The sequence below is a fragment of the Carassius carassius genome, chromosome 38, assembly GCF_963082965.1.
Source record: "Carassius carassius chromosome 38, fCarCar2.1, whole genome shotgun sequence".
NCBI lineage: Eukaryota > Metazoa > Chordata > Actinopteri > Cypriniformes > Cyprinidae > Carassius > Carassius carassius.
In genome coordinates, this window is record NC_081792.1 from 11,802,785 (window position 1) to 11,817,439 (window position 14,655).

Sequence of the window (14,655 nt, forward strand, 5' to 3'; positions counted from 1 at the left end):
TTTTAAATTAACTATATGAGTTTGTCCAATGTTTGGAACAACTTGAGGGTAAATAAATTGTTAATTTTGGGTGAATTATCCCTTTAGGGTGTTATTCTCCTTTAAAACATGATCGGTCGATTTGTTTCGCAGGTGTTTTGTGTGGTGTGCTGTGACCTGAGATTCAGACTGACTCATCTCAGTGGGAAAGAGGGGCGTGTTTGTGTCACCTGTCATTCAGTTTTGATGAACCGTGAGTGTCGTGGTGGATTCCCCTGCCTATGTGCTTTCACAAATTAGTTACACAGTTACAGTGATGTCATTTCATCAGGGACGCTTCGCTTTTTATTTGTTTCACTTTATTCTTTGTGAAGTAATCTTTAGACAAATAGCACTTTTTATAATTTTTTATTAACACTATGACTTTCAATGTTTTTTTTGTTTTTTTTAGCTGTAGGAAGTGTCTGACCTTAGAGGAGATGAAGTAAGTGGTCTTAGTGGCAACTCTACTCTACAAAACCCGCAAAGGACCTTCCCCCTATTCTGACATCTACAGGGGACAAAGGAGGTAAGAACGTGTCCTAATAAGCACACTAGCGCTGAATAATTAGGAATAATTCACCCCAAAACCATTTCCCCAAACATTCATTACTGTGGAACAAAAAGATTTTCCATATAATGAATGCATACAGTGATTACAAGCTGCCATGCACCAAACAACCCACCATAAAACTAGTCGTTTTAATGATGGGAACAATATGAGAGTAAACAAGGACAAAAACTTTATATTTGAGTAAATCATCACTGAAACAGACACTATGAGATGTTGTTGATATTTCTAAAGCAATTCATGAGTGATTTTGATATTTGAGAGGCTGGTTCTTGTCTTTACTTTTGCAGACTACACTTTGGAGGAGAAGAGAACAGAGTCGTCGCTCTTAGAGGAGTTGGAGAGAGGTCTTGTTGAGCCTCTGGTGTTTGTGCTCAATGCAAACCTGCTGGCTGTGGTGAAGATTGTCAGCTGTATGTTGCAAATGTTACTCAACAAAGCTGTTCTGTAGCCAGTGTGGTCAGTTCTTGTGGGTGTGCAACTGTTCTCAGGATGTGTGTGCAATAACAGTTAAGAAATTATGGCCGAAATGAATAACTATTTTATACTAAAATGTAATTCTTAAAATAATAACAATCATAATATATTATTTTTAAGGAATATTGTGCAAGATATTTTTCATCCATGTTTTAATTTACACTGTTCTGTTGTGCAGCGTCTAATTTGACAAAAAATAAATAGTTATAAATTAGTTTATATGTTTTAGCTACAGTCTACAAATAAATTTATTTAATTGTTAGTTTTTAAAATGGATTTTATAATGCATAATTTATGATACATTTGTATTAAACTATAAAGCACAGAATCCAGAAAAATTTAAAAGAATGAGAATTTTTTTCTTTTTTTTAGAATAAACCAAATTACAATTCTGTGGAGTTTAACTGTGAACAAACCAGTTACATTTACATTCATTCTCAGTGTCAAATAAACATTTTGTAATGTAATTATTTTCCCATTAATGGGAAACTAATATCATGATAAATATGATTTTTGCATGATATGGGAAATTTGTTCTCTTTTTGTGGCCACATCACTCAGCCCTAACTTCAGATAACAATAAGCTGGTGTGTCCGTGCGATGACTTGATGTTTCTCTGCTCCTGTAGATGTTAACCGGCGGTGTTGGTGTGTTATGTCGAAGGGCATGCACGCTGTTGGACAGCCAGAGGTGGTCATTTTACTGCAGTGTTTGCCTGAGGAGAAGAGATTCCCGACGGATATTTTCAATCATTTCATTCAGATCTACTGGGATGCCCAGACAGGTGAACCTTGCACAGGATGTTACTCAACCATAAAACTGAGACCACTGATCTGCAATAGCTAGATGATTCTCGATTGCTATTTCTTCAAGCAGCAGGAAAGCTTCTGAATCACCTGAGTCACTCTTTGGTATCCCGAGGCTTTCTGGGTAATAACGAGCATGCTGGCTTTCTTTACGTGCGTCTGTCGTTCCAGTCTGTGGAGGGCCTGTCGGTACCTGTACCTCCCTTCCTGTTCGGGCTCCTCATGCTCCGTGCAGAGGCTCCATGGGCCAGAGCCTTTCCCCTGAGACTCATGCTGCGTTTAGGAGCGGAGTACAGATGTACGAAACCCAAATAAATGTAAGATTAATATAAAATTCAAAATTTTGGAACTGTAAGATATTATATTTTTGAGAGAAGTCTCACCAAGGCTGTATTTATTTGATCAGAAATACAGAAAAAACAGTAATATTGTGAAATATTATTACAATTTATAATAACTGTTTTGTGTTTTTATATATTTTAAAATGTAATTTATTCCCGTGATGGTAAAGCTGAATTTCCAGCAGCCATTACTCCGGTCATGTAAATAAAAAATATTTTAATATTTTTTATATCATTCATAATCTCTGTATGCATTATTTTATTGTGTTTTCTGCTGTCCTGTAGTCTATCCCTGTGTGCGCTTCAGAGAGCCTCTCTTCGGACCTGTCAACAACAGTATTATGAGACTCTTAGTGGTGAGATTTGTGACCTATTTTTCCAACTCTTTCTTTTTACTGCTTCCTGTTTCGTTCATTTGATGTTTTTTAATTGATTTCCATTCTGTTATGACTCTCAAAGGATTTCCGTTTTTACCGTTACACACTGCCGACGGTGCCGGGGCTCATGGTTGATCTAGAGCAGTGATCCTCACTATTTTTTAGACAAGAGCCACATTGGCAGAGCAAAATCAAAAGGCGAGCCACTTTTACGACAACATAAGTCACCTTTGCAAATGTGCATTTCTACATATAAATTGGACATCCCACAAAAAAGAAATAACACGGCCAATACATTTTCGTTTGAAGAACAGATTTACTTTAATAGTGGGATGAGCGAAAGCTGGCATACATGTCAAACAAAATGCCCCCAAAAGAAAAAAAAATCTCTATGTTTTCAGTGCTGATGCATTCATGTAACATTTAAGGGCACCTAAAAGCTGTCACAACGAACTGGCAAAATTAATGATTATGAATATGTAAAATATAGCAGAAGACATTTAATTTTTTTTTATGTCTGTCGGCTAGAAAGATGCTGACTCGTGATCTTCGCAGTAGTGAACGCGCCTGAGAGAAATGCACATTTCATACGTGAGGGAGAGCAGTCTGTTTTCTTTCGTTTTGAATTGTTTTGTTTAAAAGTAGACATTTCAAGCTTTATATATAGCCTATGTGTCGGGTCTGTGAGGCAAGTAGGCTATACGCTGAGTTTCGGTTCATTCATGAGACAAACTCCAGGTTCACACCAGCTCCTTCGTATCGTGGTTATCTATTTTCTATTTACTTCTTATTAAGTCCAGACAATTGGTTGATGAAACCTTGATTAAAATTAAGATACAATTAATACAAAACGAAATCAAATTTAAAGACAGGCTTTGTGCTTTCTGTTTGAGGTCTCAGTGAAAGTTTTAAAGCAGTCTTAGTGCCGCTGTCAGAGTGCTCACGTCCGTAACGGAGAACTGTCCCGTCCATAAGATTTTTTTTATTTTTTTTATTTTTTTTACACATTTCTAAATAAATGCGACTTATAGTCCAGTGCGAGGCCTATATGTTATTTCTTCTTCATGGCGCATTTTTTGACTGATTCGCCTTATAGGCTACTCCTGAGCGACTTATATTGATAGGCTACACCTGTATGAATTCTCATTTTACTTTTTGAACTCCATTATTGAGCCGAGTTTTGCTTGAAAATAGTCTACTGTTGATGACTGTGCAAGACTAATGGATTCAGGGTCAGGCTTGAATGAGCATGCTTCAGACTCGTGGTGTGAGCAGAGCGAAATTGGAGCGGGAAATGCGACGCTCCGTCCACCGTCCTTTTGAAATTGCCGCTCTGCGCTCTGTCCAAGATCCGCCTGCTCGCTTCCCGCTCGCTCCCGCCTCACATGCTCTGAAGGCAAGTGGCAGTGTGATACTGTAAGCTACTATGCGAGCCGCCAGTTATTGCTTGACAAGCCGCATGCGGCTCGCAAGCCGCACAATGAGTAACTGTGATCTAGAGGCTAGAAGCACCTGTATAAGAATCCCTAAAACACATCATCCAGAGGTACATGACACCACACTAAAGGCTAAAATACACTATAACGCCTGTTTCACACATACTCCATCTGCAGTGCGTATTCGTTGCGTATTTTTTTACGCACCCATGTTAACGGATTCCAGCGTTCACACTGCATGCGGTTGCGGTCCGTAAATGCGTTCAAGGAGCGGTGCGTCTGCAGCAGTGCAGCGAGCGTTTACATACCGAGTATATTTTTAATGTGCTGCACGTTAGTGATGCGGGGGTTGTCTCATGTCTCGGGTTGGGGCGGGTTAAGAAATTGGCACTTTATTGCGGTGCGGGTTATGGCGGGTCACTAAAAACAACATTTTTAAAAATCCATTTATGTTGCATGGAATTTAATGGTGGAAATTTTGTTTCTTTCAAGAGATTCATTGATTTTCAGTTCGTTCACCAAAATGATTCATTCACTGATTCGTTCAGTGACCATTTCTTCATATTACACAAATACGCCAGCAATTGGCGAAAAAGAGTGTCTTAGGTGTTATGTCTTAAGTCAACGAACGTATTTACTTGTGACAAAAACTGATTTGGCTTTATTAAAGTGTGTGCATGATCGCATTAAATAAATTGTGTAAATAAATTGTTCAGATTAACAAAGCACAAGGTTTTATCGGGGATTAAACGTGGAGTTATGTTCTGAATTCCAATACAAGCGTATGTGCACCAATAACTGCGCTTTGTATCTGCTGATTGCTGATCGAGATTTACATGCTTGGCCGACTGACCCTGTATACTCTCATTCATTTAATACACGTACGAGATGTATCAGTTCATTCAACTCTTTCACCTACGAGAAGATCGTATTCGTTCACTACATTCAACAAGTCACATGCTCCGTCACATCTTGAGTAGTGATGTGTCATTCGTGAACGAATCGTTCTTTTTGAACGAATCTTTTAGGTGAACGAATTGTTCTCGTAATCCACCGACTTGTATTTCTCGTTCAGTGAAGTTCCTCCCTCCACAGCAGCGCGACGCTGTAAGCAGCGCATGCGCAGCTCAGTGAACTGGGTAACCATTTCATCCTGTCAAAGAATTACTCAACCTCGAGCCAATGGCCTTCGAGTATGAGATGTGACAGAGTATTGCTGAGTCCCAATTCGTCTACTTATACTACGACCTAAAAGTATGTACTTTTTTTGTGAGGAAAAAGTACATACTTTTGAGTGTGTAGCAAAAGAGTATGCACGTTCTGGGACATACTTCGATGACGTCATGCAACGTGAACGACAACGTGGTTGCCTAGTTACGCACACCACAACTGTTAACGTTTCATTCATTCTTGTATGTCCAATAAAATTTTATTTACTATTCCCATCTTTTTTTCTCAGCGTTTTTTTTTTCACAATACATTTTACAATGTGTTCTTCTACCAAGTTGAGGAGTGAAGAAGCAGGGCGGCGTCGTCGTAGAACCAAACGCAGGTCGTTTCGTTTGTGAGGCGGCTGGTTCTGACGTTCATGTGCAATGTGTGTAACAAAGCCATCGCAAAGCTCCTCCCTCCCGCACGCAATGGGTTGTGGGCAATATTAGCACTTAGAGTGTGCATTGATCTGCACTTCGAATTCTAACCGGAAATAGTAGACCATCCAGGTATCTTTGGAATACTCTTTTCAACATACTACGATTTGGGACGTACTAATTCTAGTTTCGCATACTATTTAGGACGGATAGTATGCGAATTGGGACTCAGCGTATGTGATTTGTTGAATACGCCCTTCAATGAACGAGTTTCATATGAGTCTGAACTAGATCTAGAGATCTTATCGTTTGTGAACGAAATGACTGAACTGGTACACATGTTGTTCGTGCACGAGTTAAATGATTTAGTACATCTCGTTCGTGAATGAAATGACTGAACTGATACACATGTCATTCGTGAACGAGCTGAATGAACGGATACATGTCGTTCGTGAATGAAATGAACTGGTACCTAGCTTATCTTGTTCGTGAATGTAATGAATAAGAGTAAACCGGGTTAGTCTGCAATTTAGCATGTCAATCTCGCAAAATGCAAAGCGCAGTGCACATACGCTTGTTTTGATATTTTGCAACTCCACGTTTAATCCCCGATTTATAAATGTGAATATATAATATACAAACTGTCTGACCAAACAATTAAAATGCTAATTAGGCAAGAAAACCTTGTGCTTTGTTCATCTGAACAACTTAATTAGACTTTATATATTGAATGCGATTATACACACATTTTAATAAAGCCAGAACAGTTTTTGTAACAAGTGAATACGTTCGTTGACTAAAGACATAACACATAATACACTCTTTTTTTGCCACCTGCTGGCATATTTTGTGTAATACGAAGAAATGATCACTGAACGAATCAATGAACGATTCTGAACGAATCATTTTGGTGAACGAACTGAAAATGAACGAATCTCTAGAAAGAATCATAATTTCCACCACTAATCTTGAGTTACTCTTTGACAGGATGAAACAGTTCACAGAGCTGTTCACGAGCTGCGCATGCGCTGCTAATAGCGCCGCGCTCGCACGCTGCTGTGAAGGGAGGAACTTCATTGAATGAGAAATTAGTCTTTTACTGTCTATGGTCAGTGGATTACGTAAACGAGAACGATTCGTTCACCTAAAAGATTTGTTCACCAACGAACCATCATAGTGCAATTACCTATAGCCTATATTAAATATCTGGGCCCGTATTCATAAAGAATCTTAATGCAAAAAGTAGCTCCTAGTGACAAAATTCTAAGAAAATTCTTAGAAATGTGGGCGTTTATTTTAAAATTAAAGAAAAAATCCTAGTAAAGAAAAAAGTAATTCAGAAAGCATCTTAACCATTAAAAGAGGTCTTAAGGTCAAACTTGTTAGGAGCACAGACGAGGACTTTTAAGAGGCTTAAGAGTTTCTTTAGCAGAAGAGAAAATGGCAGAAAGAGGCAGAAGAAATGTGTTGCAGACAATGGATGACAGTGAGTTAATAAGACGCTATAGATTAGATCGTGCAGGGATCATGTTTGTGACCAGGGGCGTTGCTAGGGTCTTGATACATTGGGGGCTTAGCCCAGATCTTAGCCCTTAGCCCTTATCTGTTTAATAACTCGTTTACATGGCTGCTCTTTCACCCTCGCCCGCCTGTCAGAGTATTGTGTATGCGACTTTAAGAGTACTGTGTATGTGACTTTAAAGGAAGCCCTTTTAAGGTAAAAGCCATATATAACGTGAGCTCGCTGAGTAGCAGAACTTGTGTACTTGAACCTCTGTTCGTTATACCTTTTCTTATTAAATAAGAGAAAGAGTCATCGTCTCTGCCTCCTTCCTAATCTGTCATTTATTTTTGTTTTGATAATAAATGGAGCCAGCCTCCAAAAGTGAAACCTGTCCTGTGATTTTTTTTTTGTTCTTATACATTAAGTGTTTGTTGTCTTTACATTCAAATAATAATGTTTCAAATAATCTAGAATATATATGGAATAAATAGCATTCAATACAAAATGAGTATCTCTCATATATTAAAATCATAAAGAGTTTTTATGTAAAAGATTTGCTTTGTTGTGCATTAGAACCACACGAGGCATTTTAGTCATATTACAAAATAATTTATTGAGGCCAAACATAATATAACATTATAAACTGTGTCACTTCACCCCGTGACAGCAGCAAGCAGGCTCCTGTGCATTCATTGACATGAAACATAAAAATCACTCGCGCCTGACGCGCTATTCGCGTCCGGTGTGAACGCACCATAGTCACCTGACTTAAAGTTCAATGATAAGAATGAAACAATGAATGAGTTGTTGTTAATTCTCCATTTTCACTGTATGTTTCATTAAAAAAACGGCAGCAAAACAGCGATTAAATCCGTTTAGCTCGCGTCTCGCGAGATGAGAAAAGTGACATCGGTTGCTATAGGTAGCCTATCAGACAGAAAAGTTGATGCTAGCGATGTTAGGATTTCCTAACCTGAAATAAAAAGAATGAAGCAAGATATGATTCCTAAAGTTATTTAGTATTTGCTTCGGTAATACCAATTGGGGAAAATCCTATCTTAGACTCTTTCTGTAATACGGCCCCTGGTATTCTAGCTAGCTATCCATCTGAGGGGAATAACGTTAATTTACAAATCAGATGTATAGGCTACTTCATCTACATTCTTCAAGAGAAACGGATTATGGCTCACAAAATGGATTAGTTATAGGCAAAATAGTAAGGTCCCACGTACTTTATATATACAGTACATGTTGTTCTGCATTAATACCACAGTAAGTACAGGGCTAGGTACGTTAGACCAGGGTTTGCTAAAGAGCCTTCACCGACCTGAGCTTAATGGTGAGGGAACGGCGCCAGTAGAACTCTTCTTGCCTCCTTATTTTACTTTTTAAAAAGTGTCTAATGTCCATAGCTACCACCAGAAGCCACAAACAACAATGACAGTAAAGCCCAAAGCTCTTTCTCCTCAGGCGCGCACTCTAAGCTGTAACCATAGTAACTTTGATCTGCTTGAACACATTTTAATCGTCTTTAATACATGATTGATTCCGAAGGATAGATTAAAAGACCCGGTCATTTTTTTAAATAAATACAAATTATTAAAAAAAAAATAATAATTATCAATAAATTAAATTTTTTGAGATCCGGGGCTATAAAAAAAACATCCGGGGCTTCGACGCGCCTGTTTGTGACTGATCTTATTAGAGACGTGCTAACATCTCCGACACAGTGCAGAAATGCCATAGCATCAGAAATTAAAGTAATTACTACATTACGATATTTGGCAACTGGGAAAATGCAACAATGCAATAGTGATGATTTGGGTCTGTCACAACCTTCTGTAAGCAGAGTGATCACACAAACAATTACAGCACTTTCAGAACATCTTATTGTGTCGCAGTTCATTTCGTTTCCACTGGACATTCCCACCTTTCAGGCTCAAAAAACTGCATATATGAATATAGCAGGCTTATAGGTGCGCACAAGCAGGGGGAATGAACCGTTAATAGTTTGTGCTATACGCTCCCTGCTTCTTGTCCTTTGCTGTGACACCCGGCCCAAATTTTCCTTTAAGAATGGCCTTGTGTTCATGCACTAACTGGGCTAACAGTAAACACTGTTCCTCTGTCCAGTTTGGCTTTCTCGCCCTTCTTGGTTTTGATTCCATGTTTGATACATTAAAACCAACATTCAAACCGCCACTTAAATAGAACAGCAATCACTGTAATTGGAAAGAGTAGAACAATTTTTATCATTCTAAGCCAATCAAATACCTTATAGGAAATTAAAAGCATGGTAAATAAAAAAAGGATTCATAAACACACATATAATGTGTGTGTGTGTGTGTGTGTGTGTGTGTGTGTGTGTGTGTGTGTGTGTGTGTGTGTGTGAGAGAGAGAGATAGAGAGAACGGTCAAATAGGAAAAATTACGCATGTAAATTCAAATTGAGAATTAGAATAGACCCTATACTTAAAATAACTCTTTTTTTTTTCTTTCTTGGACAACCAACCAATCACAGTCTTCAAAAGATTGTGTCATACATAGCAACAGGGTCAACCCTGCCTCCTCACTAAGATGAAAGTTTTTGTCTTTTCCTTACTCAGAGTTGCTCTCAGATCGGTCCCGAATTGCTCTTAAGCTAAGACTCCTACGTAAAAGTTTTTAAGCTAAATTAAGAGTTTTCTGAGAGGATTCTTAGAATCTTTGTGAATACGGGCCCTGGAATATATATTTTAATATTTAATTAGGTTCTTTGATAAGGTTACGATACGAAGGTCTAAGTAGCAACGTAACTTCCGTGATGTCCCTGATGCGCGGGGCGGGTCGGGTCAAGAAATGTTACTTTATATGCGGGGCGGGCTGGGGCGGGCCAAATAATTTCAGAAAAGCTACTGCACGTGCTGAATTAAAGTGACAGCGCATTGTTCGCGGGAAAAATGAACATGAATTGACAACGGAAATGCAGTAATTTCACAATAAATGTATACTAATCAAAGCCTACTGTGTTTCACATGCAACCCATGGGATTTGGGCTAGGTTTAAAACAAGAAAAAGAGCACCTTTAGATAAACGAGGCCACATAATATATGCACTTTTATGGAGGCAGAAAAACTAAGTTCATTAAGACCCGTGGGATTGCTTGTGATAAAGATTTAAATGCAAAAGGCACAAGAGTCGACTGTTTCTGTTTGTGGTGTTTTAATTTTAAATATTTGCGATATCCGCGGATCAGTAGCCAACTGCAAACGCGTCCTGTGTGAAAGCACAATGAGTCCGTGCTGCTTCTGCTCCACATACAGTACGTAACGCACACTGCATACGCACTGCAGACGGAGTATGTGTGAAACAGACTTTCGCCCAGATTTCCAGTCAGAGGAGATCAAACATGTTTGATTTTAGTTCGCATTGTTTTTATTTGTCACGTGTTTCTGAGTGAGTTTTATCATATTCAGTAGGACGATCAAAGCAAAGATGCACTTCCGGGATCGACCTCTCACTAGGCAGTTTTCATTTATATGCTGTTTATTGTTGATGATCGCATTGTTTTTCATATGCATACATACGAGATCGCTCATGTCTGCGACTTCATTCATTAAGTTTTTTCAGAGTTGTAAAAAGTGTTGCTTATAATAAGTGAACATGGCAACCCATGAAAGGCTCTGCAAAATAGTGTACATGGCAGTAACAAAATCATCTCAAATAAAACCGTGAATTTTTCATAATAGAAAATGCATCAGGAGCAACATGGTATCATTTCCAGAGTAGATGGTAAGATGTTTTTTGTTGTTTGTGCCTTGAGTGTCCGAAGGATTATGATCAAAATGAAGTTCAATAGATAATCAGACCTGAGATAAAGCGTAATTCCTCCATTTCTCAGGATAATGAGGGTCTTGTCTCTGTCTCTGCTGGTGTTTTAGCTGCTGAAGGCTCTGAATAAGTCTAATGAGAGAGTGCTGGCCCTGGGCGCCTGCTTTAACGAGCAGGCCGACTCTCATCTGATTTGCGTGCAGACGGCAGATGGACAGTACCTGACCCAGGCCATCAGCATTCACAGCCAGCCACGCAAAGGTGAGAGAGAGCAAACACTCATGTCAGCTTATAGACACACACATCTGTTGTGTATTATTACATGATTTAGTGTGACAAATAAAATAGAAACTGATCAACTTCGACAAAGGCCAGATTAAATTGCGTCTTTCGTTAGACGCTCACTTGAGGGCGCTGTCTGGGAAAGTGTTCAGTCATTTGTTTTATTCATTCTTGACTGGAATCTCTCACTGAATCTGAATCTGTGTCTCTGTTCACCTTTCAGTCACGGACTCTGGGTTTTTTGTGTTCAGTGGAGCGCTCAAGTCTTCATCAGTGTACTTGGCCAAGTCCAGCATTGTGGATGGTTACTGCTTCGATCTGTTCTGTGTTTTGTCAAAGCGGAACACTTCAACAGTAGTTCAGTGTTAATGTCTATTTGTCTCTAAATTATTGCATATTTTAGGGTACATTTCACATCAGGAAAAGTGTATAAACATTATACTTTATCAACAAAACGACTACTGGTTTCAGTTTCTGTATTATGCATTACAAATAAAAGATGTTTCCCTTGGTGGTGAGTTTGTCAGTTTTGCCATTTTGACTCATAATCTCAATTGCATGCCTTGTCTGGCCAACCAAATATTATTTAATCGATAAGGTAAACCCTAAATTTTTATTAAAATCATAAATATATTGCAAACTGTGCACCCAACATAGTTAATGGGCAAATAATAAACTCCTTGACAATCGATCATTGGAGAATTAAGAGGATATTTACCATAATGTGCCACAGAAGAAAATGACATCACACGATGCTGGTCACATGATTTTATGATAAACTACTTTTTATTTAGTTTGATTACTAACATAGTTGATGGAATATTTGTGGACATGAGCGAAATTAAATGTTTTCATATTTGAAAAAATCTAATTTAAACAGTCTATTTTTCTAAGGTAGTAGATTGTAGAAATAAATTTAACATAGACCATTTGAACATTTTGAACTCAAGACTCTTCAATTCAAAAAGCGAACATTGCAAAACGTGTAATTGAATGGACTTAAAGAAAGGCAGTTTCAAGCAAACTGAAAAGCAGGCTGCACAAATATATGTGTGAGATGTATGCATGTATTCTCTTAATGGATAAAATATGATATATCTGAAGAAAATTGTTAGAAAAGATAAAATGATCATGAATAGACATGCAATGTACCCTGAATTATAGAATGACTCCTATGCGTTTCTAACTTGAATGTGTATGTCGAGGAGTCTAGGTGTACAGTATACAGCATGTGCTAAGATCCATGCATCTGCTCGATGTTACAGATGGTTTAATGGTGCAGGTAACCATCGAGACCATGGCTGAGTTGCGCCGATCTCTACGGGACATGAAAGACTTCACGGTCACGTGTGGTAAACTCCAGCCAGTGGAGAGGCAGGAATATGTGCACATTTCAATGGCAGGACGAAGAGCCAATCTTTAATAAAGGGTTAGAAACTAATACATATACATATATATAGTTATTCTAAACCTGTGCTGTTTCCTTTCATCATATCCTACATTTCACAGCATCATAAGCCCCATCGATGGCATGTCTATGGAGTCTCTCACAAACAGCAAGACCCATCAGCACTTAGAATACAGAGCCAGTGGGAAGCTCATACGCTGGACAGAGGTAAACTGACTTACTGTATGTGAACTTGTGGAGTGGGAGGGTTTTAGTACTTTTGATCACTTTTAGAGTTCGGGATCAAGACAAACCCTGAATATTAAAGGGATAGTTCACCCAAAAATTTTAATTCTGTCATCATTTACTCACCCTCATAGCATTCCAAACCTATGTGTGTTTGTTTTCTTTTGTTGAACACAAAATATGATATTTAAAAAAATGTGGGTCACCAAATAGTTGATGGACTCCATGGACTTGTGTTTTTCCCCCAATGCTATGAAATTCAACGGCTAACGGCAACTGCAAACAGAATAAAGTTATTCATAAAGGTTTGGAACAACTTCAGGGAATTTTCACACAAACCAACAAATATTATGGACCCATCCTAAAATATAAAAAGCAGCTATATAATTTTATACATGAATAAAAAACTATGAAAATATAAAAAATATTATGTTAAATTATTAATTTGTAAAAAAAAAAAAAAAAAATTAATGAAAAAACATTGTCTAGTTAATATTTTATAAATATTAACATAAAAATATAATTATAATGCATAATTATGTCAATAACAAAAAAATTATATATAACATTATTTCTTTTTCCTCAAATTTTTTCACAACCTTTCCTCGGATCGGAGTCAAATCAGAGTAGTTTAGAGGTAAAATACGGAAGTACAAAGAGTATATGTGGATAATTGGCTTTTTCATTTATTTTTGATTTATGGTTATGAATTAAGAAGAGCTCCCTGCATCTTAGTGGTTTTATCTAAATGTGATTGAATTTTGTTTCCTGAAGAATGCTTTTGAAAACCACTTTCAGCAACCAGTAATTCATGTTTGAGCTTTCTTCACAGGTGTTTTATTTGCTTAAAGACCAGCATGTTTCTAATACTTGGTTTATATGTCATTTAAATGATTCAAATTAAGAAATATTTTCCATATAATATTTTACACATAAAATATTTTTATTTTTCACATTTTTATGGGTTTTATTGGAGCAATTAAACATTTTAATTGAATTAATTATATGATGTGCCAATCTAATTATTCCCAAATAATATTTTAAAACGATATAAATATATTGGTACAAATTTATGAATAGTCATATACATTCACTTATTTTTGGGGGTGGGAATCACAGGTTACCTCATGATACGATATGATAGACGATACATGGCTCACGATACCGAGAATATCACGATACAGCAATTCTCTGATAATCGATACATAGCTAGACAATCCTTTAATAATACATCACCATATCGAACTATGAAAACTAAATGCCTGAGAAAATGTTATGTGCAGGTATCTTCATTCAAATCCTAACTGCTGACAATATTGCAAAAATTAAAACTCAGACACCTAAATGAGTTTCTTTCTACTGTTGAACAATATATATTGAAATATATATATTGTTGTATATATATTTTTCCTTCTATCAAAGTTAATGGGGAAATTAATACAGGTTTGGGACAACATGAGGTGATTAAATAATGACAGAATTTTATGCCAGCTGGAGCAGATCTTCTATATTGTGGAAGACACGTCATAGAGACGGACCACCCACTGTCTCATGTGCCAATACTCCCAGAAACCTCACGAGCAGAACCTTTGAGTTCAGTATCATTGGAGAGTTGAATGTAGTAGTCGGTTTAATTCAGTAGTTTAGTCTATTCCCTATTGCTCACTGTGATAGGGTCTGGGGTCACAACATCAAATCACTTTAAAAACATTTCTCAGTCAGCACTAGAGGCCGGTCAATATCAGATTTTGCTGATCATTCAACCCTAGTAACAGCTCTATTTAACTATTGAATAATGACAAAAATGAACA

General features: G+C 37.5%; 1 protein-coding gene across 1 annotated transcript; it reads left to right on the forward strand.

Moving 5' to 3' along the window:
* The first annotated feature begins 108 nt into the window (after positions 1-108).
* On the forward strand, positions 109-12,835 carry zfyve9b (zinc finger, FYVE domain containing 9b). Its single transcript, XM_059528721.1, is given in 13 exon segments — positions 109-232; positions 536-547; positions 880-1,002; positions 1,695-1,850; positions 1,946-2,170; positions 2,499-2,569; positions 2,673-2,734; positions 4,097-4,136; positions 11,040-11,190; positions 11,435-11,515; positions 12,477-12,604; positions 12,606-12,640; positions 12,721-12,835. Coding segments are annotated over 13 exon segments (1,323 nt in total).
* The last annotated feature ends 1,820 nt before the right edge of the window (positions 12,836-14,655 follow it).